The sequence below is a fragment of the Haliotis asinina genome, chromosome 15 (genome assembly GCF_037392515.1).
Source record: "Haliotis asinina isolate JCU_RB_2024 chromosome 15, JCU_Hal_asi_v2, whole genome shotgun sequence".
Taxonomy (NCBI): Eukaryota; Metazoa; Mollusca; class Gastropoda; order Lepetellida; family Haliotidae; genus Haliotis; species Haliotis asinina.
In genome coordinates, this window is record NC_090294.1 from 29,833,872 (window position 1) to 29,861,030 (window position 27,159).

Sequence of the window (27,159 nt, forward strand, 5' to 3'; positions counted from 1 at the left end):
TGCAACATGTCATAATTGGGATTTTGAGATTTCACTTTCTCAGTAAAGTGCAAATTCTAGTAATTTTTTTTTTTTTTTTTTTTTTTTTTTTTTTTGCGCGCGCGCGCGCGCGCGTGTGTGTGTGTGTGTTTGAGTCCCATCCGGGATTCGAGGCGGCTTACTTTGTGTGCTGGCGATTAGGTGCCTGATTCTGAGGGTGTGGGTTCGAATCCCGGATGGGACTCAACAAAAACAAGTACTAGAATTTGCACTTTACTGAGAAAGTGAAATCCCAAATATGACATATGTTGCAAGTCATATCAACCTCGATATCCACAAACTGCCAAGCAGCACCGAAGACTGGAATAAAGACACTTGGATCAAGACATCCTTTGTACTGAAAACATGTTGGAGGTATTGCAGTTACATCGTGACTCTTGGGTGAAGACGGTCAAATACCCCGATAGAATGTACTGGAGATAGATGTGGCTGAACGTCTTTAAACTTTACGATGAATATCTGATACCTATATATGTTATTTACCATGAGAAAACATTTTTTGTTGTTGTTGTTTACTATGAATATTGATAATTATTATGAAACTACAGAATTTAGTAATTCAGTACCAGCGATAATATTTGGGACAGACTCGCCATGGAGCTGACTGACATGAAGGTAGAGAGATGAATTGGTCAGTGGATTAACATAAGAACATTGTGTCGCTCTAAGAGTATATGGTTTTCCGAAGTAATATAGCCGGTCCGGAATAAAATTAAAATAGAAATAGGGCACAGATATTTTGATATGCAGTATTACGGGGCAGGTATTGCGGGCATATGTATGTGAAGTATATCTGAGATCATTTAATATAAGAAATCATTTAATCAATGCTTGATAGTCTGATAGATACTATTGCCAAAAGTTCTACATGTACGTAGTAAAATATAATTAAGCAGAATAATGGTAAGTCACCTCAGTAAAAGTGGGTCACCCATGTTGGCGCTGATAAGGTTAAATGCAATGACCTGGCACCGTCCAGCTGACAACATCTTCAGGCAGACACAAACATAGGAGACAGTCAATGACCGATCGCGATCTCTTCTGCCAGAGGCACGTCTAGTCGGTTAGACTTGCTGTTACGTGTTTCTAGCCGTGTCCAAACAATATCTGTGCATATGACAAGCACTTTAAGTCAGCTAACGCTTTTTACTGCAGGTTGTATGGAAGGGGGAAGTCAGGGGAATAACCGACTCTTCCATTGTTCCATGCGTAAACATTAATCGGGTGGCAATGCTTGGGTCCTGATTCGCCATCATAGTCCGATCATATGTACCGGGATTTACAGCATGACTGCCCACAACAGTCGGCAGATATCTGGAACACAGATAACTCAAACTATCCGTGTATGTTTGGTGTGAAAATATCGATAGAACATTGTTATATCAACAATACGACTTTCTTTATTTCCTTATTTGGCTTCAATTGAATATTCACAAAAATGAGGGCGGTGCTGTTTCCTGCCATCTTCATACCATGTAAACAGTGTAAACAGAAAATGAAAAAAAGACAGAAAAACTTTTCTAACTGACAAATTAGCATATCTTTAACAATATGGAATATCTCTTTTCAAGTATTATTTTTCATATATTTTGTTTCTTGTGCAATTCTTTCATTCTTCTAAGCCCTTCCTTCGGTTCAGAAATCATAAAGTTATCAAAGTCAGCTTCTCCGAAACTACCCGTTCCGAGACCAGCAAATCCAGACTTGACCGTTGCAGGAACTGATGTTTCGTTAAAGAGACTTTGACCATTGACAAACGCAGCAACAGTCTTTCCCTGTGACAAGAAATAAGAGGTGTATTCTCACATCAGATAAAACAACCATCGATATAAATCAATAAACTCAGCTTTTCGTAATGAACGTGTCTCAGTTCCCGAGAACCTCCTCAAGTAGGGAATTGGCCACATGACATCGTATCGAGACGGCACTGGTAGTTGATCACGCCGTGGGTTTTCGTGTAACAGCTCAATATATAGATAGGGGCCTAAAACTGTTAGGTTGGATGCTTAAAGGCACGCGTGAAGTCGTAGGCAGGAAAATGTTTGCAAAATTATTTTTTGTCTACAACGAGTTCCATGTTGAACGTGTATTCATTGGTTTACCGATAGGGTGGGTCAGTTTACAAGAGACATTTTTATTCAAGTAAATAGGAATATTGTTTCGAGCACGTTTAGATATATTGGTGTAAATTATAATGTTTGAATAAAGCATCATTTTCACAAGAATAACGTGTAACCCACCTGCACATAGAGGCCTATCATATTCCATTCGTGTATGTTACCAGAGTCGATATTTCCTTGGGTAAGTACATGCTTCCTCTCTAGAACAAATGAAGGTATTTGGTCATTTGGAACAAATAAATTAGAGAGAATCACTAGTTTCGATAACGTTAGACAGGTCTTCCATAGGCTCCTTGCGCATTCTTGTACATGTTTATAATTAAAAGTATGTGAAGCTAAATAAGATCTTTGATCAGACATATCACGTAAATACTTTAATGATGATATGCACAGTCGATTCTCACCAAGATCAGAGCTGACTAGATACGTCTTGTTCTCGGGGTAGAAGTAAAAGAAGACTCCCGTGTTGTTGTTCGCGTGACACCCTCCATGATCCACTCTAGCGGCCAGGAACACGCCCTCAGCTCTGACAGGTGACGTCAGGTTGATTGACACTTGGCACTGGATGTATGTCTCAGACCTGAAGTGAATGGCAGTATGTGTCAGTGTGTGGTAGTGAAAGGCAGGGTGCAGTGTTGGCAGTGTTTCAATGTGTAGTTGTGTGGCAGTGTGAGTCAGTTATGGCCGAGAGGCACTAGGTGGCAGTGTAAAAAAGAGTGAGGCAGTGTATGGCCGAGAGGCACAAGGTGGCAGTGTATGGCAGTGTATGACCGAGAGGCACAAAGTGGCAGTGTATGTCAGTGTATGTCAGTGTATGTCAGTATATGACCGAGAGGCACAATGTGGCCATGTATGGCCGAGAGGTACACTGTGGCAGTGTATGTCAGTATATGGCCGAGAGGCACAAAGTGGCAGTGTATGGCAGTATATGACCGAGAGGTACACTGTGGCAGTGTATGTCAGTATATGGTCGAGAGGCACAAAGTGGCAGTGTATGTCAGTGTATGTCAGAATATGGCCGAGAAGCACAATGTGGCAGTGTATGGCAGAGTGAGGCAGTGTATGGCAGTGTATGGTAGTACATGGCCGAGAGGCACAATGTGGCAGTGTATGGCAGTATATGACCGAGAGGTACACTGTGGCAGTGTATGTCAGTATATGGTCGAGAGGCACAAAGTGGCAGTGTATGTCAGTGTATGTCAGAATATGGCCGAGAAGCACAATGTGGCAGTGTATGGCAGAGTGAGGCAGTGTATGGCCGAGAGGCACAGTGTGGCAGGGTATGCCAGTATATGTCAGTATATGGCCGAGAGGCACACTGTGGCAGTGTATGGCAGAGTGAGGCAGTGTGTGGCCGAGAGGCACAGTGTGGCGGTATATGTCAGTATATGGCCGAGAGGCACAATGTGGCAGTGTATGGCAGAGTGAGGCAGTGTATGGCCGAGAGGGAGTATGTGGCAGTGTGCTGTAGGGTGTGGTGGTATGAAGCAATATGAGGCAGCATGTAGTTATGTGTAACATTGTGGCATTATATATTTGGGTGGCAGTACTACAGTATTAGACAGTTTATGGTGGTGTAGGTAGCAGAGTGTATGTGGGAATATGCTCTTGTCTGCTCACACGGAAATGAAACTTAATATGGAATGTGTGGGATAAAGTCCTGTTTATGAAACATACGAATGGAGAAGACATATTTATTCTCCTGTAGGTTTATCCTGCCGTCGAGCTAGGTGTCCGTGCACAGTGAGAACCAGAAGAGATGTATGCCTCGGTAAGAATTGCAGTAAATACGTGCCACTGGAAAACTGTTGATAAATAAATATTCACTCATATTCACTCGCGTAATAAATATTCACTCACTCACTCACTCCTTTTGCACGAGCTAGGAATGACATGTATTTGACCACTTACCAATAATATTCGCCTACCAGTGCCAGCGATACTCCAGCCTGTTCTATTGGACACCATGTTGACCAGGACACCGGCCTCCGTGTGGTCACCTGCCTCATCACCTTGTCATGATCACCACCCACTGTCGTGGCTTCATATGCTCCAGTTTGAGGAGATATCATGTACGGTTCCTCATACTCTCTGTAACCTGGCGGAATGGATAACTACAAATATACATGCTAACAATACAATGACATGTGATACTGAAAGAGCCAAATCTTTCGTAATGACTGATCAGTAAGAGGTCTTTTCGTTTTTCGTTCCTGATTTTAGTTCAGTTTCATTTACGTTCAAAACTTATTGTGACACGAGTGATATCTATATCTTTTGTTTTATGAAAAAAATAATGTCTTGTAATATTTATTAAGGGTATACTGACTGTTAAAGTCATCCATATATGGCAGAGGGAATGGCTTAGACGGAGGAGGAGGAGGGTAGGCGCCCTTGCTTCCCGTGGTTAGAGTGGTCAGTGTGTACACCTGGTTTACGTCAAGGTTCAAATTTATCTTCCCATCTATAACCTGCAAACAAAAACGTGAACACTTCCAGAGGGAACTTAATAAACAAGGAACGAAAGTTTATGGGCTTTACTTGTGTTGTTCTTTTGTTGTTATGTTCAGTAAATTGCAAAATACATACCTGGATTGGTGGTTGTTTCTCAAACACGTAAGAGTCTGTGATATTGTCCAGATTCAACTGAGTGAACCAAACATTTAACGTTGTAATCGAAGCCTGCAACATAAAACGAGTTTCGATGGACAAACACAATGAGATGTTACAGTGCATGTATCAATGTAAGCCCACTGTACATAATTACCTCTGGGAAATAGTGGAGGATGTCAATTGTCTTTCTAGCAGAATTGTGAAAAATAAGTTTCGTACAGTAACAGAAAAATGTTATCCTTATTTTGCTTGGAAATATTTTGGTAGTATGACATGACTCACAAAACTGCCTTGCAGTTGTAAGGTGACATTCTCTGCTACAACTGGAATACCAGTTCGTCTCTCATTCTGTAACACATGAAAATATATTACGTATATATCTATATATATCTATATATATATCTCTCTCTATATATATACATACACACACACACACACACACACACATATATATATATATATATGTAATATACCACATTTATTATCATACAAGATATATTCAATGTTAAGTAAAGGCTTGCATTTGATCATATGATGAAGGTATTATGTATGCTATATTTTATATAAACCGTAGAATAGAAGCAAGTAAAATTGGATCAGTTCTTTAAAAAAATTGCCAAGAGTTAACACTAGACTAGTGATTTCTGAACACTGTACAACTTACAACTGTCTCAATGACAATGGTGAAGTCTTTCAGATCCGGGCTGACCAAGGACACGTATATGCCGCCATTACTGAATCTACCGACTCCAGATCCGTGTTTCAAGTACGTCCAGCCAGGTCTTGTGAACTGGGTACTGTGAGCTAGTAAATGTGCGATGATATTAATTTGAGATACAGTTGCATTAGGACTGTCATGTTTGCATATTAACAAGGACTGGAAATTTATTCAAACCTCAGGTAGATCCAGAAAGATAGAAAGTCCAAGTTGGGTGAGAATGAGTTCCATTTACATTTAATTTATATTCTCCATGTTGTAGAACAGCTAGACAGGTGCTCACAATATTGAGCAAATCGTCCCACAATTATTGTGATCAAGACATTTAATGCAAAGTGGTGAGGAGATGTAATGGGTTGTATATTGTTATTTATTATAATTCCTTACCTGTCAGGTACACATTAACAGGTACTGTGTAGAAGCCGCTCCATGGTTCTGAGGCGTTCAAGAGGCCAGTACCTTGATGAGGAAGCCCTTCAAAGAATGCCTCCACCGCTGGCCACATTACAGTTCTGTGTAGACGTCATATGCAGTTGAGGTGAAAGTACGTAAGGATGGGACAGGGAGCTGATATACTCCATGTGTCCGACTTAAAGTTGACTTAACAATAACAACTGCCGTTTACAAACAAATGTAATTACAAACTCAAATAAATAATTTAAAATACATTTGTATAAAGAAAGAAAAACTATGAATGTATAACTGATCGAAGTAACGAGAGAAAAAAAAATAAAGTTTTGAAAAATGCACTGTTAACGTTAACGAGACGTTTCGTTGTAAATGTAATATGTTCCAAATATGGCACCATTATGCTTTACTCGAGGAACAAAACTTCTGGTCATTTATTTGGGCGAATAATTATAGACGAAGGAAAACCGGGAACAATGTATTGCCAAAATGCGTTCAAACTGACGTTCACTCGTTAACACATCAATTGTACATTTTGACAAACTGCCACAGAATATTTCAAGAAACCAAATTTTATTAAACTATATTTCAAGTTTGCAAAAACACTTACCCTGTCATAAACCCGTTTACATAGTTTAAAATCCAGCGCTACAAGAGAAAGTGTTTTTTCTTATTTCTGTAAAATTTGAGAATGAGTATATATCAAATGTGTTTAATGTGACGTTATGACATATCATTAATGGCAAGTGCAACGTATCTCTAAACAAATGGAGTTCTACAAATCTCTTCCATCTGTTAAAACATCTGTTTACACTGAAAGGTTTTAAGGTGAAAGTCGTTTGCAAACGGTTTCTGTAAACTTCAAGCCTTGAGCCTTCTGCTGTTGCTATGGTATATTATATGTCCTTACCAAATATAGGGTTTTTGAAGAATCCTCTGAGGCCCATAGTGGTTTTCCTGTGTCTAAAGCTTGCAGAGAGCTGTTGGTCTCGGGATAATGCACACTGAAATGGTTAATCAATCATGCTTGGTGTAAATAATCAAATACATTAAGTTATCACGAAGCGACGGATGTACTCATGACTTTGATGCAAATTTGGTCTTAAAAATATAAGGCCAGACAGTTACTTATAGACATTTGATGCCACAGATATCCAGTATAAAAATCTTATTTGTCCAGTTTATGGGCAATATTTTCCACATCTCACCCAATGGCATATATAGAGTTAGCTAAGTCTGGATCAGCCAGAACCTGAGATGATATCACGTCCCAGTGTTTGATGTTATCTGCAGCAACAATCAGAGTGTTCTGAAGATCATGTTGGTCCAGCATCTTCCGGAGGACCTGTGGTTGGAGAAAAACACGTGTGTCATATTTGTCAGTCACAATTTTGTACATTACCTGCTTGGTCAAAATATTCCTAGTCCAGATTCTAGCAACTAGCATCTGAGCTAGCCTCTTCTGGAGAACATGTGATTAGAAACCGACTGACATTTTATCTGAAAGTTGTACAGGGCATTTGAATTACTGCTTGTTTCTAGTCCATATTCAGTTCCCTACCTTTATGTAGGTGGTCGTGTACCGGCTCTCATTCCATATCTGTAAAAGAAGAACATGAAATTTCACAGCATTTCATCACACCATTAGTTCAATGTATCTGATGCCATATTCTGCACAGACACGTTAATGACCTACATTCTACTCCAAACGAGGCCATAACTGTATTTTCATTTTTTTTAAAGCAATGTACACACAAATGTTCTCTTATTCCGCTATGTGGAATACGAACTGAATCTGACACTCGTATGCTAAAATATATTTTGAAAATATAGGTCCATCTATCTTTTCATCCACCGTGACTCTTGGTAAAGCAGAGAGTGGTTCTAACTTCACAAAACTACACAAACAGGAAACAAATTTATTCACCAGCAAGAGAGTCAATTAAGAAACCTATAATAATAAGGAAGATAACTTTATGGGTGTCAACTTCTTTATGATGAGGAACACAACGTTTATTAGTATATTCTTACTCTTAATGAATGAATGAACGAATGAATGAATGAACGAATGAATGATGAACGAATGCATCACCTGATGACGGAGTAAAGATATACCGGCGTGAAACGGCGTGTTCCTCATACCAAAGAAAACCCTCTTGTTTAAGTGTATCGCTTCCAAATGTCAACCAAGGACGTACAAATGCATATTTACAGACGCCTTCAAGGATGGTGACACAGGTTGCATTCGAGATCTGGTGCACAAGAAATTGGACACCCATGTAAATAAATTAAGTTACATGAAACGACTGCTACTTGAGGTGTCAGCCCAGGCTTGAAGAAGTCATTCTACAACAATGTCGTATTGGCTATTTGGGATGTAATGAAAACATAACGGTCAAGCACATCCCACATGTATGTATTGATTTTCCCAACACAACGGATAACGTTTTCCCAGCTTCAGTATCTTTTTAATAAGGTAAAATTATGTTCAGTTACTAGTATTGATTTCTAAAAACAACAGAATGAATGTAATAATTGATATTTTGTATGTTTTGTAAATAGATATTGTTTTGAATTGTTAGATCAGCAACTGGGATTGTTAGTGGCTGAATCTTTAACGGGGTTGTTGTGGGCGATCAAAAGCCCATTTAAATATGTGTTGTTATGCAAATATTGTTTTGTGAAATTCGTAAAAGGCATTTATACGTTGACGTACTAATCCAAGTTGTTTTATGGTTTCTTGCTGATTTTCATTGTAAATCTGTGCTTTTTTTTTCCTTTGTTGACAAATATTCCTGTCGTTTAAGCTTGTGTTTATCAATATAGCTTTCATAGTCACGATATGACGGAACTACTGCCGATATGACTTTAAATGTTAACCCAATAACTCAGTGTGTATCAGTTTGATGTACCCGTATCAGTCGAGTAACAGTGTCATGAACACATGTAAATGGACTGAATTACGATACTCCTTACCACACGGTGTCAGCTCTGAAACTTAAGAACAAGGAAAATGCTTTTTGCTTAATGAATTAAACACAAGATTTACGCACACCGATGTAGTCGATGTGGAGTCCGTATTTCGACTTGGCACCCATGATCCACTTGACAATGTACATGGCTGTCTGTTCAGGATTGGCGTACACGTCCCCCGTGTCCCCTCCCAGCCAGCCAGGCCACCCCCAGGGCAGGCCGTACAGCTTGATGTCAGGGTTACGCTGGAGAAGAAGGAAGATGTAAATGGTAAAGGAGGCATCCAATGAAGTAAAAGAGGTTTCGATACACATACATGCAGATTATTTGTACAATTGCAATATTGTCATAAATACGTACCTTTTTAGCTTCCATCATAACCCACCATTCATAGCCTCTTTCATAGTTTTCTTCGTCCGGCAAGCGCATGTGAGAAGCTTCCGATCCCTCTGTACAAACATAATCCACTGACACGGTTTATGTCAACAGAATGAAGTATGCCATACCGCACAAGACACATTTAACCGAATTTGCAAAGTAATCAGTCTGACTCACAATCTATACTTCTTTAGTTTCAATTACACTCTTGCTAAGGTTTTGAATGACGCCTTTCATATATGAATATATAGTTTCTTTGTAGTTGCTGTAACAACCGTGCATACTTAATGCCTAACCCATATACACATTGCTCTCAAATTTGTACGAGTGATGTCAATGTGTAAATGTTTCCCAACCTGTACTCTGCATGTCTCCTCCGATCTCCACTTTAAGAATATGCAGAGAAGCACCGAAGTCAGGCTGGAATCGAAGATGTGAATATATCAATAGTAGTATGTTATTACTCTTAAGATAATTTGTCGAGTTCTGATTGGTCAATAGCTAAAGCATACGAAATCATGTAGGAAGATTTGCTAGGGTGTAGGAACGGTATACCCGGTCAAACCTGTCAAGTGACACACTACACTGTGCAAATGACATTGATCTTAGATTGTAGCTGCTCGCTTCTAAATTTTAGAGCAGGAATATACAATTGTGTGTGTAAACATGGTAATAAAATTGTTGCCATAATTCCATTTGTGTTTGTGTCAATAAAATATCTAAATCTCAAATTCGGTCATTATCATCACCTAAGCCGGCCCCGAGTTTTCTCCCTTTACAACCTTCGAGGCAAATGTTTTTTGAAAGATAATCCAAATCAAGAGATCATAAGGGTAATATATTAATCATACAGTGTTTTCAAAGAGTGCACCTCGGGAAATACGGAACTCACAGGAGTCTTACAGCTCCGTACGCCCTTTGAAAACACGGTGTGACTAATAGTATCACTTGACTGGATGCATACTTAGAGTTTCATATACATGCAGTACAATCATCTAGAATAGCAATGTTTTATACAGGATAGAAGAATGTACATCGCATAAGAGAACATTGAATAGGGCTTCAGCAATGCCGAACATTGCTATGAATAATTCTCTTACGTTACCTTAAATATATAGTCAAGTATTTCATCCCGCTGCTTTTGTGGGTAGTTGACCAACAGTTTGGATGTGGCCTGGAAGAGAAAGTGTTGGCGACTCACTACATTTGAAAGATCTTACAGAACATACAGGCATCTCACTTCAACGTAGTCACCATTCATCGCGTAACTCTGGGGTGTTCACCCGATCAAGATGTCTGGTCGCATTGATCTCTACATGTAAATAAGTTTAATATATAACATATGCTCAGTTCATGCTTACTTCATTAACGTAAAGACTTACATGGTGTCTAAATAGTTACGGAATAAATGCAGTTGTCAGTCAATGCCTAAATGGATCTATATCGCGTTAAGATCATAGGACTTCGACATCGAGATACGTCCTGTCGAAACCTGTCAAATGAATCAGTGAATAAATGACTTAGTAAATGAATGAATGAATATTCTGTAACAAAACAAACAAACCGTTATGAATCTACTTACCCCTCCGCCACTGATTGCTCCGATCCCGTCAAACTGTCTTCCTAATCCACTATCGTCTCCGAACACATATGTCAGTCTCTCAGAACACAGACAACCCTGCACTCCGAAATACAACAGTACGATCCTTGCCACGACGTCCATATTACCGCCAAATAAACAACTCAAAGTTGAACTCCCGAAAACACTCACGTAACTGAACACATGAAGTCAGCACATGTGTACAGAGATCGTGAAGGACAGGAAATATCCGAATAGATCATGTAAAATGTCTCATCAAATGTTATCAGATACTTGGAGAATGATTATGACAACTATATGTACTAAGTATCAAAACGTAGTTGAAGTCTATTGACGAAATTTTCGAACAAACTGCCTAGACAAGTACTAACACTGTCAAGTACGAACGAATTAGGACAACACTTGTGACGTCAACTGACACGTTCACTTGGCCAGTGGGAGAGGTCACCGTGTTATCTTGTATAAGGCCTTATATAAAAATATTCCTGTTTCTCATTACCGACAAATCCGGCAAACCGATACTAGACAGAATGCAAGTTCAACTCTCAAAACGTGCATGAATTTTTCATTCTTCTAAAATTTGATTTTCTATGGAAATTTCACTGCAATGAAGAGTTTCTTTTCACATGAAATGAAATAAAATGTGAACATAAAATCCACCCATCCGGCCCATACTAGTTTCTTGAGAGAAACAAGAATTGTGTTTTATGTGGCCTAACCAAGGTTAAATCACTTTATTCCGTAGTGTTGGCGCAAGAACCTGCATGTTATATTTATTGTTGTACTTAGACATGACTTTCCGATTTCGCATTTTCGTAGTAATTTTGAGAACGAGTGATGTGTAATTATTGTAATCATGCTACACCGGTGATCGCCTATGAATAATTTAAGATCAGATAAACTCGAGACTGATAGCATACTCAACACCCTTCCTGGGCGAGAACGCCAAGAATGACCTTGGCCCCATTTTATAAAGGAATAACCTGTTAGTACATTCTTTCACATGGACTAACGACAATAAGAAACGAATTTTACAAAATGTACAAGATCCGCCGTATGAGAGGTTCTTATGTCACGGATTCAATCCGAGGATGGGTAGGGGCTGTCAAGACTCTCTTAAAGTGTTCATGACAGCTAGATTCGGATAATGTCAGACATTAACTCCGTCATTAACTTGGAATGTCGTTCTTGGCCAAGAAGTGGAATAGAATATAAATGCCACGACTCAACCGCGTCAGTCGAAATATTACTATAGGATTTCTTAAGTAACATACAGGTGCCCGTCGCATATACTACAGAGCACGAATTTTCGTCTGTGGGAGAGATATCACCTGCAGAACTCCGTCGAAGATAGACAGACATGTAAGTCAAAGGTCAACGTTTGGTTCACAACAAAGTGTTTCATCCTCAGAAATATATAGTTATGTAAGTGTAAACCATGTCTGTTGCTGTCTTACAGATTTAACGAGCGCTTCAGTAAGTACACAGGCAAAGTGAGTGTTTTCCCCTGCCGGACTACAGGAGTTAGTGGGTTTGGTTTTACGCCGTATTTAGCTATATCCCAACAATATCGAGGCGGGGAACACCAGAAATGGCCTTCACGTACTGTACACATGTGGGAAATCGAATCGTCTTAGGAGTTACGAACGAACACTTTAACCACAAGGCTACCCCGCCACCCCTAAACTACAGAAACGTACACCACTATTGTAAATGTAAGTAACCATGTAGCAAAACCATTCTCCCTAACACAGACACTGCGGCAGCGGTGTGACAGTGTTGTTCAATTTATAACACCGACTTAAGTGTATGTCAGACTCATGTGAGGGCCACGTAGCTTTGTCTGAAGTATCTAAAGATATCAGGCATGTCACATTACTTCTCAAGTTACGAGACCCGTGAAGATCCGGGTTAGAATTGAACTTCAGTAAGCCATACTTGTTGTAAAAGGCGGCTAACTGGATCAGGTGGTCACGTTCGCTGACTTGGTTGACATATGCCACTGAATCATATTTGCGTTGATCGATACTCATGCTGTTGATCACTGGATTGTCTAGTTCAGACACTATCATTTACAGACCTCCGCCATGTAGCAGGGATGTTGCTGAGTGCTGAGAAAAACAAAAGTCACTCGTCTATTACTGATTACCCAACCTTATTTGGAATCTTGACCACGGTTGCATTCAGTACAACCATGACGGCTGAATACAACCATGGCACTCTTTATCTATAACCACTGGTTCATATCATGTTGCCATTGTAACTACACTGCATTTTATTAGGCACTGTCTCTGAAATTCCTTTGAAGCGATTTGTGAAGACAGCAATCATGCGAATACAGTCATTAATTATGTCGCATTACTTTTTTGGTTGTTTGACAGTTTAAGTTGGATTGGTCCCCTCTGGCCTTATAGCTTGTTGTCTCATCAACACAGCGCCAGATTTCCCTTTGCCATGTAGATATATGGAATACTAAGAGGGCCATTGTCGGGTTGTCGCACTTCCAAGTACAAGATGAAGTGTCATAACCAACCCGTTGACACAATGCGACGTTTCGACCATTTGTCGCAATGCCACGCTTTGAATGACATTTTTCTTAGAACGAAGGTCATTTAAGACATATTAAGACAGGGACGGTGGAGTAGCCTAGTGGTTAAAGCGTTCACTCGTCACACCGAAGACCCTCCTTCCATTCCCTACATGTGTGAAGCCCATTTCCAGTGTCCCCGGATATTGTTGGAATATTGTTAAAAGCAGCGTAAAACTATACTCACTCACTAACTCATAATAAAACATACTCTATCATAAAGAAAGCCACAGTAATGGTCATGCGACATTTGCACGAGCTACAAGTGACAGAGGCATGGTGCACATGGGCACACGTCGGATGGTCTTTCCCCTGTATGTTTCAGTCATCAAGAGCAGAGGCAGATTTCGGACAACGGAACATGACTCGGAAAACACCATATTTCATCACGAGTTTGTCATCAGCTATGTGGCACGACACAGCACTGCTGCTATGTGGAACCAGCCTCCTGTGTCTTCGCCATCAAATTTGTTTTACTTCATCCGACATAATTGGGAATTGGCGATTTATCATTTTAGGAGCAACGGCAATGATAGCCTTTGAGAAGAAACGACATAGGCACATCACAAAGAAAGATGTTAACTTTGCAACAGAAATCCATTCCGTAATAAAGGAATGGAAATCGTCTTTATTCATTTCTTGGGGCGACATAACAGCAAGCAACAGTACATTCTATTGTTACCAAAATACCATGATATGTTTACAGGCATAACGACGGTCGTTCATTCAGTGTGCCAGTATGTGTTGCTTTACTTTTCAGATGGTACACATTTAAGTATTCATCTTGACTAGAGATAAGGTACTTTTAGTCTCAAGTTGTCAAAGTCTGCATAACCGTACGATCCCGATCCTAGAGCCACAAAGCCGTATTTGATATCAGATGGAATTGTAATATTGAACACCATGTTGCCATTGATGAAACCAGTCGCCTGAGTATCCTGGAATGTGAAGAGGATGAGTGCATTTAAAATTGCAACAAAACACTATCCAACCTGTATATCTTCTTTGATTGGCGTTTAGAGGCTGGTTTGATGAAGAAGAACACTTTCCATAGACAGACGCATCGATTGCAATAAAGAGGTCATCTGTCCATAAAAAGTGTTCCTCTTAACCTACATATCAGAATACAATTGACATAACGGGCAATCAATAATTTTACACTAATATTAGTCAAAACCGATTCTGTAATATCGGATATCAAAACCTTTTCCCAGAAAAGCATATAACGGAGGTTACAGATATTGTTTTGACATCATCAGAAGATTAATGTTTGTGCAAATGAGTGCTCTTTCGATACAATGAAAATCATCGGGCAATCTAAAATGCGTGGATTGTTTCTGCCCTTTTGCTGTAGTTGAGACATTACAAGTTTTCTCCCTAAGAACACGTGTATTTAACTGAAAACCAAAAATACCAATACCGCGACACTAAGTGACAGCGTGTTCCAGTCCAAATCCACAAGCATCTTTCCGGCTGCTAGAACAGTTTTCATGTCTAAAACACAAGATAGAAAAATGTTTCATTTACTTAATATCTGTTGCTATAGGGCCTGTAAGTAGGTTAGGGCACTTTACTCCCATTACAAACATGGTTGTCAGGTTTCAGTAAAGAACCGATAATCCCCGCGGGAATTCAGCATTGTTTTAATCTAAGCATCCCAAAATTAACCAACTATTAGGACTGTTAACATCTGTGACAGCAAAGCATAACTATACACAGAACTGCTCCTTGAATATATGGTACCGAAAATAAGCTGGGTCCCGTCTCGCAAGTTGGCGTGGGCGAACGAATCCGGGAACCAGGTTAAGGCCGGAAGTAACGCCTCGCAAGACTTAAAGGCCCTATTGTAAGCTTCTAAGTATGAAGAATATAATTATCATTAGCAGTGGGTTAGTGGGTTGGCCTCATCTTCTTCTCTATCGCCGTATAGCTGTAATATTGCTGAGTGAGGCGTTAAACAACAAGCCAACCAACCATTTACTTCACTGAGAGACTGTCACCTCTTTGTGTTTATCAGTTTCGAACACTGATATATATCCAACGTTTTAGACAGGGGAAATCTATCCACAAGCTTGAACGACAAGAGGCCTAGTATGACTTTTCAAGTTTTCAAAACGTCAAGATTCCACGGGCTTCTTTTGAGCTACATCTGAATATTATTTTCTTTTCAGAGATTGTGAATAGCAGTGATGTACGCTGGAACTGATCGCCATGACCAACAACTTAAGTACACGTATTGAAGCAAAATATCCTATCCTTTCTATGGTTCCATCCGGCCTGTATACCAACAGAACGGTCCATGATGGAAAATAATAACAATGATAGGGCCATTTCTATAGTGCTGAACACCATGCCGCAAGTCCATACTCGACGCGCAAAAAGCATAATGGGCATAATTGTTCCCCCGGACAACCACAGCTGCGGGCGAGGTGATAGAAATATACGACGTGACTTATCCCATCTGATACCCATATCTAATGTTTCAACATTTAACATCACGTACGCTTCGTTGTGGGGCAGAAGTCCTACCAAACTCTCAGGCATCAAGCTGCCCAAACTCGGCCACCCATTCAAGAGGTTACCGCGAACAATGTTAATTCACCTGATTTGTGACCTGGACTCTGTACATAGAACACATGCTGGACATCCCTGTCCTGCAATACCTCAACCACGGAGCCCTCAGTGCCACGACACTCAACAGATATTACCGATGCATCTGTTCATGGGACTAATCCACAGCCAATTGAAATGAAATGATAATGAAAACAATATCTCGGTGTTAACATACCAAATCCGGTAGTGACCATGAATATGTTGCTCTGGGGGAAAATGAAAAAGAAGAAACCCTTTGTCTCTGTCAACCAGCATCCTCCTTGGTCCATACGAGCGGCGATGAAGGCTCCCTTTGAATCATTCGCACCGGACTGCACTTTAATGTCGCAGTCAATGGCGACATCGTTCCTGAAACAGGATCACTTGATAATGAAGAATGATTTACCCCACTCAATGTGAATCTGAGATAGGCAATAATAGATATGTAGACGAAATACATTTATCAGAGGAAATAAATGAAACCGAAATGGTAAGGCAAACAATTTTTTGGCTATTTAATCAGGCATTCAAATGGCGCCCATTAAACTGTTTGAGGAATGAAGCATTTAAAGGAGAAAACTTAATGAATGATGACTTCATTTAACCTAAGCTACCAATTTTGGACAAATTGTATTTTGTAGTTTGACAATAAAAGACAATTACCCAGCAAACTGAATAACGGCTACGCCCATCTCAACATAATCTGCTTGACACCAGGTCACAGGTCGCTGCAAGGTCATCTGTCTCATGACCTTTCCATGAGTGCCCCCAACGTCCACGACCTCAAATGACCCTGTCTGTGGAGCTAATAAGTAAGGCTCTTCACCCACTTCATACTCTGAAATATTAACAATATATTTCAGTTTACTAAGTTTTCCATATTCACCATGATGTTTCAACATTCGAAAAAGTAAATAAAGACTTATCCACACATCCAGTCTTAATCGATACAATTACGGATATAAACTGAACCTGTACTCTTGAGAACGTCTGCTGGTCTGTATCGATGTAATATGACATTTTTTCTAAGATAGAAAAATAAAAACACTATTTATAAAGAAAAACCGCCTTGTGGTTCCACTGCGCCAATGACATTTGGTCAAATCACCCACAGTATCAACAGTATTGTGCGGCTATTGTATGGTAACTCCATAACTATGCAATTCCAGAACTAAATGACAAATATTCACCATGCCTTTAACGTTGAATGTTCCTTATGTCATGAAACCAATTTCGATCCATGACGGTAGTGTTACTTAATATTCACAGTATATTTACGTTCAAAGTCCTCCGCATATGTCAGTGGAAATGGGGCGGAAGCTGGAGGCTTCGGGTGTTCCCCTTTATGTCCGGTGGTCAACGTCGTCAAGGTGAAGGTAGTTTTCGGGTAGATAGTTAGATTAAAGATTCCATTTTCAACCTGTTCATAATTATGGTAAAACGTCTGTTGTAATGACATTCAATGACAAAACACCTCTCTTTAAACATTCAAAACTGTCGTTTTCAGAATAGTTAAAATATATCCTTTAATAATGAACAAGAACATATAGGTTCTTTCAGCTGCCATTTCATTTGTTTAACATGTATCCATGAGAAGAAAAGCTTACACTGCCGTAAAACTGAAAACATTAAATCTGAAAATCAAACTGGAGCGGCAGAAACACCTCGTTACTTAAGATATTTCTTCACCAACCAAAGTGAAATAAGTATGGATTACCTTAACTGGAAATTGTTTCTCGAAATTCTGATAATCGCCTGGATAAGAGGAGATGAATGTTTTCCAACTGTTGAGCTGTGTGATACCTGCCTGTGAATATATCACGGTCATCTTTATCACCGATGCAAAAAACCCAAAAAAACCCAAAACAAAACAAAAAAAACAACAAACACAAAAAAACAAACAATCAAACAAAAAGAAGACAAAAAAGAACACAAAAAAAACCCAGAGTAAAACACAACAAAACTACAAAAACAAAACAAAACAATAAAAAATAACAAACACCCCAAAAAACAAAAAAAAACAACCAAAAAACAAATACAAACAACACAAATCATTCAAACAAAACACAACAAAAAATACCCCGAAACAAAAAACAACAACAAACAAAGTAACAAAAACTAACAAACAAACAACAACAAACCAGACAGTTTTTGTAATGTGTTGATCATGCTTCAAACACTGAAGACAAACTATTAACTGCATCAGTATACCATCATTGTCTACCAAAACAGAGGAGAACTGTTTTCTATATCATATATACCGTCAATGATGTGTAAATACAATGTAGATGATCATTTCATGAAATAATTTAACCCCTCCACCTACGTCAGTCCGGCGGCCGTGCGGTAGAACGTCTGCCTACGGATGAGAAAATTGCGGTTCCAAACCCGCTTCGGAAAACCTTTGTATTGTGACTTTAATCTTGAACGACATTTTCCAGTTGATTTCAAACACGCATGTATCATTTGAATGTTGATGTTCATTAAAAGTTAGGTAAAGTAAACCCTGGGAAGCAGTCTTACTAACGAAAAGTAAAACCAGTCCCTCCGAAACAAAAACCTCACATGCGCTTATTCTGGGAAAACAGGAGATTATATATAGTGAGAAGCACACTTTAGGTTTATTTTGTAGGAAGAAGCTGCAGAGTTGGTAGCTAACACTTAGACTAACCCTTTCAAATAATAGTTTAACGTGAAGATGTTTCGAAAAGCGCTTACAGGGGTTAGTGACTGTGTACCCACATATGAAAACATGCGCCAGTTTCTAAAATTGTTTTCACAGGTCGAACTTACAAAGGTCCCTTTGATTTGAAATGTGATGTCCTCCATCTCTATGTCTGCTGGGCCGTCCTCTTGAAGCTGCAGTAATGAGACACCTTGTAACTGATCAGAAAACGATGAACACAAAACCTTTTCAAGATCACTTCAAGGAATCATTATCTTTATTCTCAAAATAGAAATATGTTACTTCTGAGAAAGAGCTTTTCATAAACCTTCTGTAAAAGAGAATGTGTGATTCTGATTTACTTTGGTTGCACGGCCTCACCATTTTCTCAACGATGATTGTAAGGTCCTTCTTGTCCGGACTGATCAGAGAGACGTAGCTGCCCCCTTTAACCAGCTTCCCCACACCATTCCCGTGTTTCAAGTAGGTCCATCCGGGCTTGGTAAACTGGCCAGTATGAGCTGCAACATGTGTGATTTTGACGTCACAAATTGTTTAACATGGTTTACATCGCATTTAAGTCGGTGTTTGGTAGATCCGGTTGTAAACAACACACCGAGGTTCATTGACTAAGGCCCTACTTGTTATCATGAATAAAGTCACTCCCATTTTGAAATTGGTAATCAGTTTAATCGAAACACATGTAAACAATATAATAATAGTCGGAAAGATTTTAAAATTTCACGTTTGATCATTAATACTTAAAGACGAATTTCAGACAATTACAAGCCAACATAACCACAGGTGGCGTGACAGTGTGATCTGAAAGTCAATAACGTGTATGGCCTCCTTGAGCGTGGACAACAGCCTTGCATCGTCTGTACATTTACGGTTGATGAAAGCCCAGGCTCGGTGATACGCCCGAGAGTGTTCAGATGCAGCTGTCCGCCTTGATCGCACATCATTGAGCCTCCTCTGAATCTCGTCCCACATGTGTTCTATCGGATTTCTCTGGACTGAGGGCAGGCTGCTGAAGAGTTTATATGCCGCGTGACGGAGAAAGTCCCTGTTTCCATAACAACCAAAATGTGGCACTACGAAGGGTCTCAGCGCTTGATCAATGCAGCAGGCAGATGTTACACCATTTCCTCCACCAGGACTAACACTCTGGAACGCCATAGGGCCTAGTTTGTGCTTGAGAGCATTATCACCCGACAGCATAATGCTCAGACCTCCCCACGAGTCTCTTTCCAGGAGACAATAAACATCTGCAAAACGCTCCCCGTGTCGTCGCCACTCTCACAATGCTATCAGCCGTCGAGCTTTCGTCGGAGAAGACTGCAATTTGCCACTGCCGGTGATGTATGGCCCACTGGAGACGAGTACGACGATTTCGAACAGTGAGGATCGGACCCCGGTAACATCAGCGACATCTGACGTGTCTCTACCTCAAACACCGCCGCATTATGTAGGCGCCGACTGGTCTCTGGTGATTGCTAATGATCGTCTGCGCAGTTTCCGTAGCCCTAGTGAAATGACTTTGCAGGTGAAGACAGACAATTTGCCGATTTTGCCTCAACGTTGTCACAGGCGGTCTTCGACTAAGAGTTCGATCGGCTGTGCTTTCAGTGGCTTGGACTCGTTCAATTTATTGTCCCAACATGTACAGAAAAATGATTTGCAACATGTCTTGCAATTCAGTTTTCCTTAAACTTGGTCCCTCGGTTCCCTTCGTGGCATGTTGATACTGTCGAACAGGGAATGATTCGGTGGCTCTTCATACCTCGCTGTGTACGTGAGTTATCATTTTCATGAAATAAGCACAAACGCTCGTCCCATCATTACCACCATTTGTTCTTGAACATTCGCTACGAACCAGGTCTTGCTAACACATAAAAGCTAAAAAATATATTTAACATTAAGATGAAACATATCTGACAAATGTTTTGGTTTTATTTGCGGTTCAGTATACTGGTGATACACCTGAGAGAGTATGGTGTTGACATCAATACTGACCTGCAAACCACAAGAAATCAAAGGCCTCATAATGTCCACTCCAGGGTTCATCGGCCAACATTAGTGCCGACGGGTAGTGAGGAAGAAAGGAGTACCAGCTACACAAAGCAGCCCACACGATGGTGCTAGGTTGCCAAAGAAATAAACAGAGGAAGTTTAGGGTAACATACGTATCACTAAATAGCCTCACCATGAAGAAACGATACTGTCTGATGCAGCAGTATTCACAAAGATACCTTATAACTGAAACCCTTTACATCGGCTTGCATAACAGTTGTAAATTGGGTGTTTATTGATATTATCTGGCTTACCTTGTTATGTACCCGTTTACGTAGTCTCGGTTCCAGTTCTGAAACAAAAAAATGGTCAACGATCTGCCTGCTTTCTGTATAATCCTTTAGAGAAGTCTCATCGAGGAACTATACGTATTTGCCCATAGTGAAATAAACTTATTATTCTCATGTAAATGTCACATTTAGAAAACATCTGTACATATACATAGAGAATCGGACACTTTACAGTGCGTCCATGGATATAACGTCATAATCAGATAAGTAGTGGTTGAATGTTGTTCAGTGAATATGTAACAAACATTCAGCACAACTGAGGCATGTATATAATGTATGGATAGGAGGAGTGTTTGAAAGCACGAATACCTATAAATGCCAGGATGACAATCTGTAAAGGTACGCATTGTACCCGGTCATAGTGTACATTAATTGGCTTACTCAAAAGGCAGTGGATACTGGGACCAATGTCGCCCAGTGCATGACAATGAAGAAGGTTTATATTGATATTTTGTGGCAGATTGTTCGAGGTGATATCACAGTAGTGTATTACCGTGACACATATACTTACAGCGGGACCTTTGTCAGATGTATCCTCTGAAGCCCACAGAGGTTTCCCCAACTTTTGAGCCAGGGACGAACTGTTAGTGTGAGGATAGTGTACTCTGAAGTAACAACGTTAGAGCACTCTTAGAAAATATATTCCTCCTGTAAATTCTACATATATACTTGGTTCTGGTTTGATGGGGCAGACTCTAGACTGCTAGGAAAGAAACACTTTATACACAGAACGAACTTTGAAACGGTGGGATTCATATGCAACAAATAATATGTACCCTTAAAACGTTTTTGGATTCAACAGCAAATGGTAAGTGGCTTCACTCATGGTCTGTTAAAGGTGAGAAGGTAATGTTTGTTTGTTGATTATTTAGCAGCTAGCACACATACCCCATGGCATAGATGGCTTTGTCAAGTTCAGGGTCATTCATAATGTCAGTTGCGAAGTCGTCCCATTTGAAGTAATCAGCAGCTACGATGAGTGTGTCTTGGAGGCCATTGCTGTCCAGGACTTTCCTTAAAGTCTGAAAGAAGAACACAATAAGTGAGTCAAGGGGCTACATTGTCAAGGCTCTTCTTGTCGTAAACATGTTTTTACACTGACATATTTTTAAAACCAAATTGATGTTATCAATGTTCAACCATTTCAGGTAAATACAAAATTGTAAATAGAGTCACCTTGATATATGTTGTGTTGTATAATCTTTCATTCCAACACTGAAAACATAAATATATGTATGTTAGATATAATGAGAAATATATACGTAGAAGTACCTATGAACCGTTGCAAAACCATAATGCTTAATTTATACACAATGTTTAATGAAACATCAATATATAGTCGTTGCTGCATTTTGTATAGTATTGTGATAGGGTAATGCTCTAATGCAATAATGTGACTGAGACATAGTCTGGTTAAGACAGACAAAGAACTTGGTGCCTTTCATAATGATGAAACATCGTTCAAATGCCAGTGATGGCTGATAGAGAGTAGTTACATCAGATACAATGGCAATGATGCATAGGGTCGATAGCTTCAGAACACTGAAACAATGGGCTCGAGATTCCATTATGCATATTTTGATGGTTCAAATTATCAAACAATAAATTCGAACAAATTAGTCACTACAGTAGTTTTTTAAAGTTACTCTATACTAGCTAAACAGTAACTGTTCAGGTAGTAATAAATCACAAGAGGTAAGGGCTGTCCATACAAAGCCAGAAGTTGATACAGGGATGAAGTTGATCTAACAAGACGACTATTTGGTTTGAACAGAGACTTGACGTTCTGGACGGCATTGAAAAAACATCTTCACTTTATATTTTGTTAAATATCTCCTAATGTATGCATCACACGTTGTTTTACATTGATACATAATCTAGAAAATCCTATAACTATAGTCGGCAAATGAAACAAACGTGTCGTTGAAAAAATTCGGTAAAGCATAGTATTTGTATTCGTCTTCATGTCGCCAAGTGATATAAACACTAACATTTTCATTGAGTTCAACAGTTATGTACCGGTGCATGAAGTAAGTTACATTTATTTGAACATATCACATTAAAAAGGTTCAAATCAGCCTCCATGTTCTTTGTTAACTTTGCCAAAATATTACTTGCAAACAACCATCCTTTGGCATACATGTTGTTGATATTACCGTTTCACTGAATTTGAAGTTGAACAGCTGCAAGTGTGTTTAGCTAATGTAATATACAAATCTATTCTAGCTGCATATTACACACATAAAATGCCTAAACGGGGGTGAACCCGGAATGCTAGAGACAGACAATCAGGGCATACAAGAAAACATGACAGTCACGATACCCCAACGTAATCTATTGTAAGGTTGTGAAACTTCTTGGCACCAGTGACCCAGTTGGCCACATACTGCGCTGTACGTTCTGGCTGACCATACACGCTGTTGATGGGGTCTTCTAGCCAACCGGGAAAACCCCACGGGAGTCCATACAGCTTGATGTCTGGGTTACGCTAAAATGATATATACATGAATTTTAACTGAAGAAAGAAATTAATCACACATAACAGTTTAGTTCACATATCAGTTTTGGATTTTCAGTAGGTTAAGTCATTCATTACCATTGAGTGAAAGAAAAATGACACACCGTGGTGCATAATGCACACACAAAAACATTTTCACTTATAATTAGTTGTGCATTGTAAGATGTGATTAGATTTAAAATTTTAAAAATCAAAAACAACGGCTAAAGGGTATGTTAGACATACATATTATGTACTAATTTCGTTCCCTAATCGTTATGAAAAGAATTGTTTTTTTATTTCCACTTTTTGGTTACATTTCCATCCATTTTATAGCATACATGTGCATCATATATATGTGCATATAGATGTACAGAGGATTGTGTCTCGTTTAGATATACTGAAAAGGATATATACCAGGACATCGTAAATGAACAGAGGGTTATGGTTGATGTAAATATCATAGACACCAGGTTACTAAAAACATGTAGAGAACAATGATACGGATACACACAGGATTGTCATTCACGTCAAAGACTTTACACAGGGTTACTACAAGCGTATGTAGAGAGACGACCAAGGATAGTTGTTTACAGGATTGTGATTACATTAAATGTAATATTGATCATTGCAAGGGGTACTGAAAAGTATATGAAAAGACAAGCGTGAAAGCTTGCTTGTTTACAGCATGAGAATGCTGTAAATTTTGTTGCCTGGTAATATCTATATATTTTGATATGTGATTTGGTTTTCCTAACTGTACATTTATAAAGCTTAGATTTTGTTATATGAGTAATTGCATTCAAAGGATTGTTATGCATACTCTCAAACCCAAATAATACTTTCTTTTCACTGAAATCGATATTTCTTTCCGTATATTTTGCAAGCTATTCTGAAAGTTTTGTCCATAGGATTTTAGCATACTGACAGCTATATAAGACATGTACAACATGTTCCAAGTGAGTCATTACATATACAACATGCTGTTGATTCATCGAATCCCATCTGAAATAACAAAATATTCGTACTCATTATATTATAAATGATTTAAGATGAAATCATCTTAAGTCACTACTTTGTGTACATCGTTTTGCCATAGGATGAAGATTCTTCCATTCTATACCACTGTATTCCTTCTGTAAATGGTCTTCCCATTGTTTTAAACTGTGTAAATGTTAGAGCTAACAAACTTATACATATATAAAGCTGAGCGGCCTTGTTTATTGGTTACTATTGACATGTTGTAAGGAAGAACAGGTATTAAAACATGTTTTGTTTACACAAACGAACACACTGTTAGAATACTTATTACAAACTGTTACAGGTGTGAGTGAGGCTTGAATAGACGTAATCAAGTTTGAAGAAAATCTTTGAAATCAAACTCGATATGTGATTTTAAACGATCATGGAAATGTCATCAGTTCTATTACACAACTGAAGCAAAGAAAAATTTAGATTTGCATTTCTCTGTCAAGTAAATGGAAACAGGAAATGAAACGAAGAGTCGTCTGGGTTTTTTTTATTTAACCTGTCTACGAAGAAGTGTCCACAGTATAGTGAACAAGCCCTCAAGCAAACCGTACCTTGTCTATTCAAGATTGTAAATATATTTCGTTTGTTCAGGATAGAATGCATGTTTCTCAGGGGTTTCAGAGATTTTTTATTTAGGTCATACATCGGCAGAATTTCAGCCACATCATGCCTGGCAGAAATAAAACACGCACATACATAGTCATGAATAAATACCTGAAAGTTAATAATATAACAGGTGAGAATGCGATTATGGGCATAGTGAAAGAAGGCATACAGGTTTTACAGGGAAAGTAAAATAGGTGGTGTTATGCGATACATAATACGTTGGTGTAAGGAATCAGAGCTGGACCCATCGAAGAATAGAATAGAATCCGTGGCTACAGAGAGGCAAGTATGAAGGGGCGTGTGTATAGGATTTACAGACCGTTTGCTCAGGACGAGACAAATACATGTTTGATGATTTTCTTTGACCGCTCCATGCCGTCGGGCTACCCTGCGTGCCACACAAACTTGGATACTACACATCAGATTCATTCAGAGTCATCTCTTTTCGTCAGATATAGTGGGTGTGACAGGTATGACAATTACGAAGGGGGGTATTTCAAAGCCTGCTTACTTTTTTGGCTTCTTTCATCATCCACCATTCATAGCCCCTGGTGTAGTTCTGGTCATCGGGGCTCCTCATGTGAGTGGCCTCTGTGCCCTCTGGGAACATAACATGTGTCAAAGAAGTGTACACTTGAGATGGGTCATTGATGATTGTAAATTCAGTTATTGGCATTTTCATAAACTTTTTTCTACACATATGTCTCCGTTATAAAGTCTTACCTGAGCTCTGGGCATCACCGCCAATCTCAACTTTGAAAATATGCAGTGAAGCTCCAAAGTTCGGCTGAAATCAAACACGTTAATTAAAAATCGAGATGTTGTATATCAGATATTTAGCAAAGTTTTCTTTCTCTTGAAATATTGATAATTTTGATATTAAGATAACATAATTGATAAATTAGTAAGTGATAATAATTTACGTTAATGTTAATGGACTACAATACAGGAATATACTTAAGACCTATAACGGAAACTTTATTATGTTTCACTAGATGAATTTATTTAGATAAATCATTTAATCCTTACGGTAAACAAGAAATCCAGGATTTCATCTCTTTGTTGTTGTGGGTAGCCGACCAAGAGTTTGGATGTAGCCTGAAATTAACAAAACATTCCAATACTGTCAAACTGTAGCAATAGGACACACATGTTTTACATTCACTGCAGAGCAAACCATTAGTCAAAATGTCCAACAAAAGCTTGTTAAACATACTTATTTACAAGTCATGTCTGCATGCAAGCAAAGCTACCACTCCAACAGTCACCAGCCGCACAATGTTACACATACTCACCCCTCCACCGCTGATGGCACCAATACCGTCAAATACCCGGCCTAGTCCGGGTGTGTCGTCCACGGTGTAGGTATACTGACCTCTGCATGTGTATACCAGGACTGTCAGTACTAATGCACTAAGAACACCCATGTTGGAGCAGTACAGGCTACCACGTTGAGCGTCAGACAGGCCCAGTATATATGCCTACGCCGCCATGTGTGTATTTACGTAGGAGATAACACACTATCACACCAGATAGCAAGTAATACTGATGCAATGTACACGAAAGTGGTAATCAGGTCAAATATGATTTATTGAACTTTTCATCTCTCTGTTGATGTAAAAGAGTTACCTTTTCTACAGTTTTCAATGTTTATGCCGTCTGGCTATTAGAATGCTAAAGAGTTACCTTTTCTACAGTTTTCAATGTTTATGCCGTCTGGCTATTAGAATGCTAAAGAGTTACCTTTTCTACAGTTTTCAATGTTTATGCCGTCTGGCTATTAGAATGCTAAAGAGTTACCTTTTCTACAGTTTTCAATGTTTATGCCGTCTGGCTATTAGAATGCTAAAGAGTTACTTTTTCTGCAGTTTTCTATGTTTATGCCGTCTGGCTATTAGAATGCTAAAGAGTTACCTTTTCTACAGTTTTCTATGTTTATGCCGTCTGGCTATTAGAATGCTAAAGAGT

General features: G+C 39.2%; 2 protein-coding genes across 2 annotated transcripts; both read right to left on the reverse strand.

Moving 5' to 3' along the window:
* Nucleotides 1–1,419: 1,419 nt before the first annotated feature.
* Nucleotides 1,420–11,292, reverse strand: LOC137265287 (galactocerebrosidase-like). The gene is made up of 18 exons (XM_067800646.1): nt 10,832–11,292; nt 10,355–10,423; nt 9,606–9,669; nt 9,232–9,320; nt 8,952–9,116; nt 7,460–7,498; nt 7,107–7,243; nt 6,809–6,902; nt 6,509–6,546; nt 5,878–6,002; nt 5,437–5,576; nt 5,055–5,120; nt 4,749–4,841; nt 4,489–4,630; nt 4,071–4,257; nt 2,564–2,739; nt 2,280–2,359; nt 1,420–1,814 (listed from the first exon to the last, which is right to left on the reverse strand). Exons 1-18 carry the CDS (start codon nt 10,970–10,972, stop codon nt 1,620–1,622), a joined length of 2,040 nt encoding a protein of 679 aa, XP_067656747.1. The 5' UTR covers nt 10,973–11,292; the 3' UTR covers nt 1,420–1,619.
* A 2,722-nt stretch (nt 11,293–14,014) lies between these two features.
* Nucleotides 14,015–26,727, reverse strand: LOC137265294 (galactocerebrosidase-like). The gene is made up of 18 exons (XM_067800654.1): nt 26,487–26,727; nt 26,221–26,289; nt 25,915–25,978; nt 25,703–25,791; nt 23,380–23,544; nt 22,233–22,271; nt 21,945–22,078; nt 21,568–21,661; nt 21,021–21,058; nt 20,710–20,834; nt 19,075–19,214; nt 18,822–18,887; nt 17,746–17,835; nt 17,307–17,448; nt 16,692–16,866; nt 16,225–16,397; nt 14,857–14,930; nt 14,015–14,374 (listed from the first exon to the last, which is right to left on the reverse strand). Exons 1-18 carry the CDS (start codon nt 26,616–26,618, stop codon nt 14,225–14,227), a joined length of 1,959 nt encoding a protein of 652 aa, XP_067656755.1. The 5' UTR covers nt 26,619–26,727; the 3' UTR covers nt 14,015–14,224.
* Between the last annotated feature and the right edge of the window lie 432 nt (nt 26,728–27,159).

Excerpts from the sequence above, each read along its gene's own strand:
- LOC137265287 (XM_067800646.1), bottom strand. The coding sequence starts at position 10,972 with ATGGACGTCGTGGCAAGGATCGTACTGTTGTATTTCGGAGTGCAGGGT. Across the intron at positions 9,117-9,231 it reads TTATGATGGAAGCTAAAAAG|CGTAACCCTGACATCAAGCT; the intron begins GTACGTATTTAT and ends CTTCTTCTCCAG. Across the intron at positions 2,740-4,070 it reads CTGGTAGGCGAATATTATTG|GTCTGAGACATACATCCAGT; the intron begins GTAAGTGGTCAA and ends CATTCACTTCAG.
- LOC137265294 (XM_067800654.1), bottom strand. The coding sequence starts at position 26,618 with ATGGGTGTTCTTAGTGCATTAGTACTGACAGTCCTGGTATACACATGC. Across the intron at positions 18,888-19,074 it reads CAATCATCGTTGAGAAAATG|CTTCAAGAGGACGGCCCAGC; the intron begins GTGAGGCCGTGC and ends TCATTACTGCAG. Across the intron at positions 16,867-17,306 it reads ATATGCGGAGGACTTTGAAC|AGTATGAAGTGGGTGAAGAG; the intron begins GTAAATATACTG and ends TTAATATTTCAG.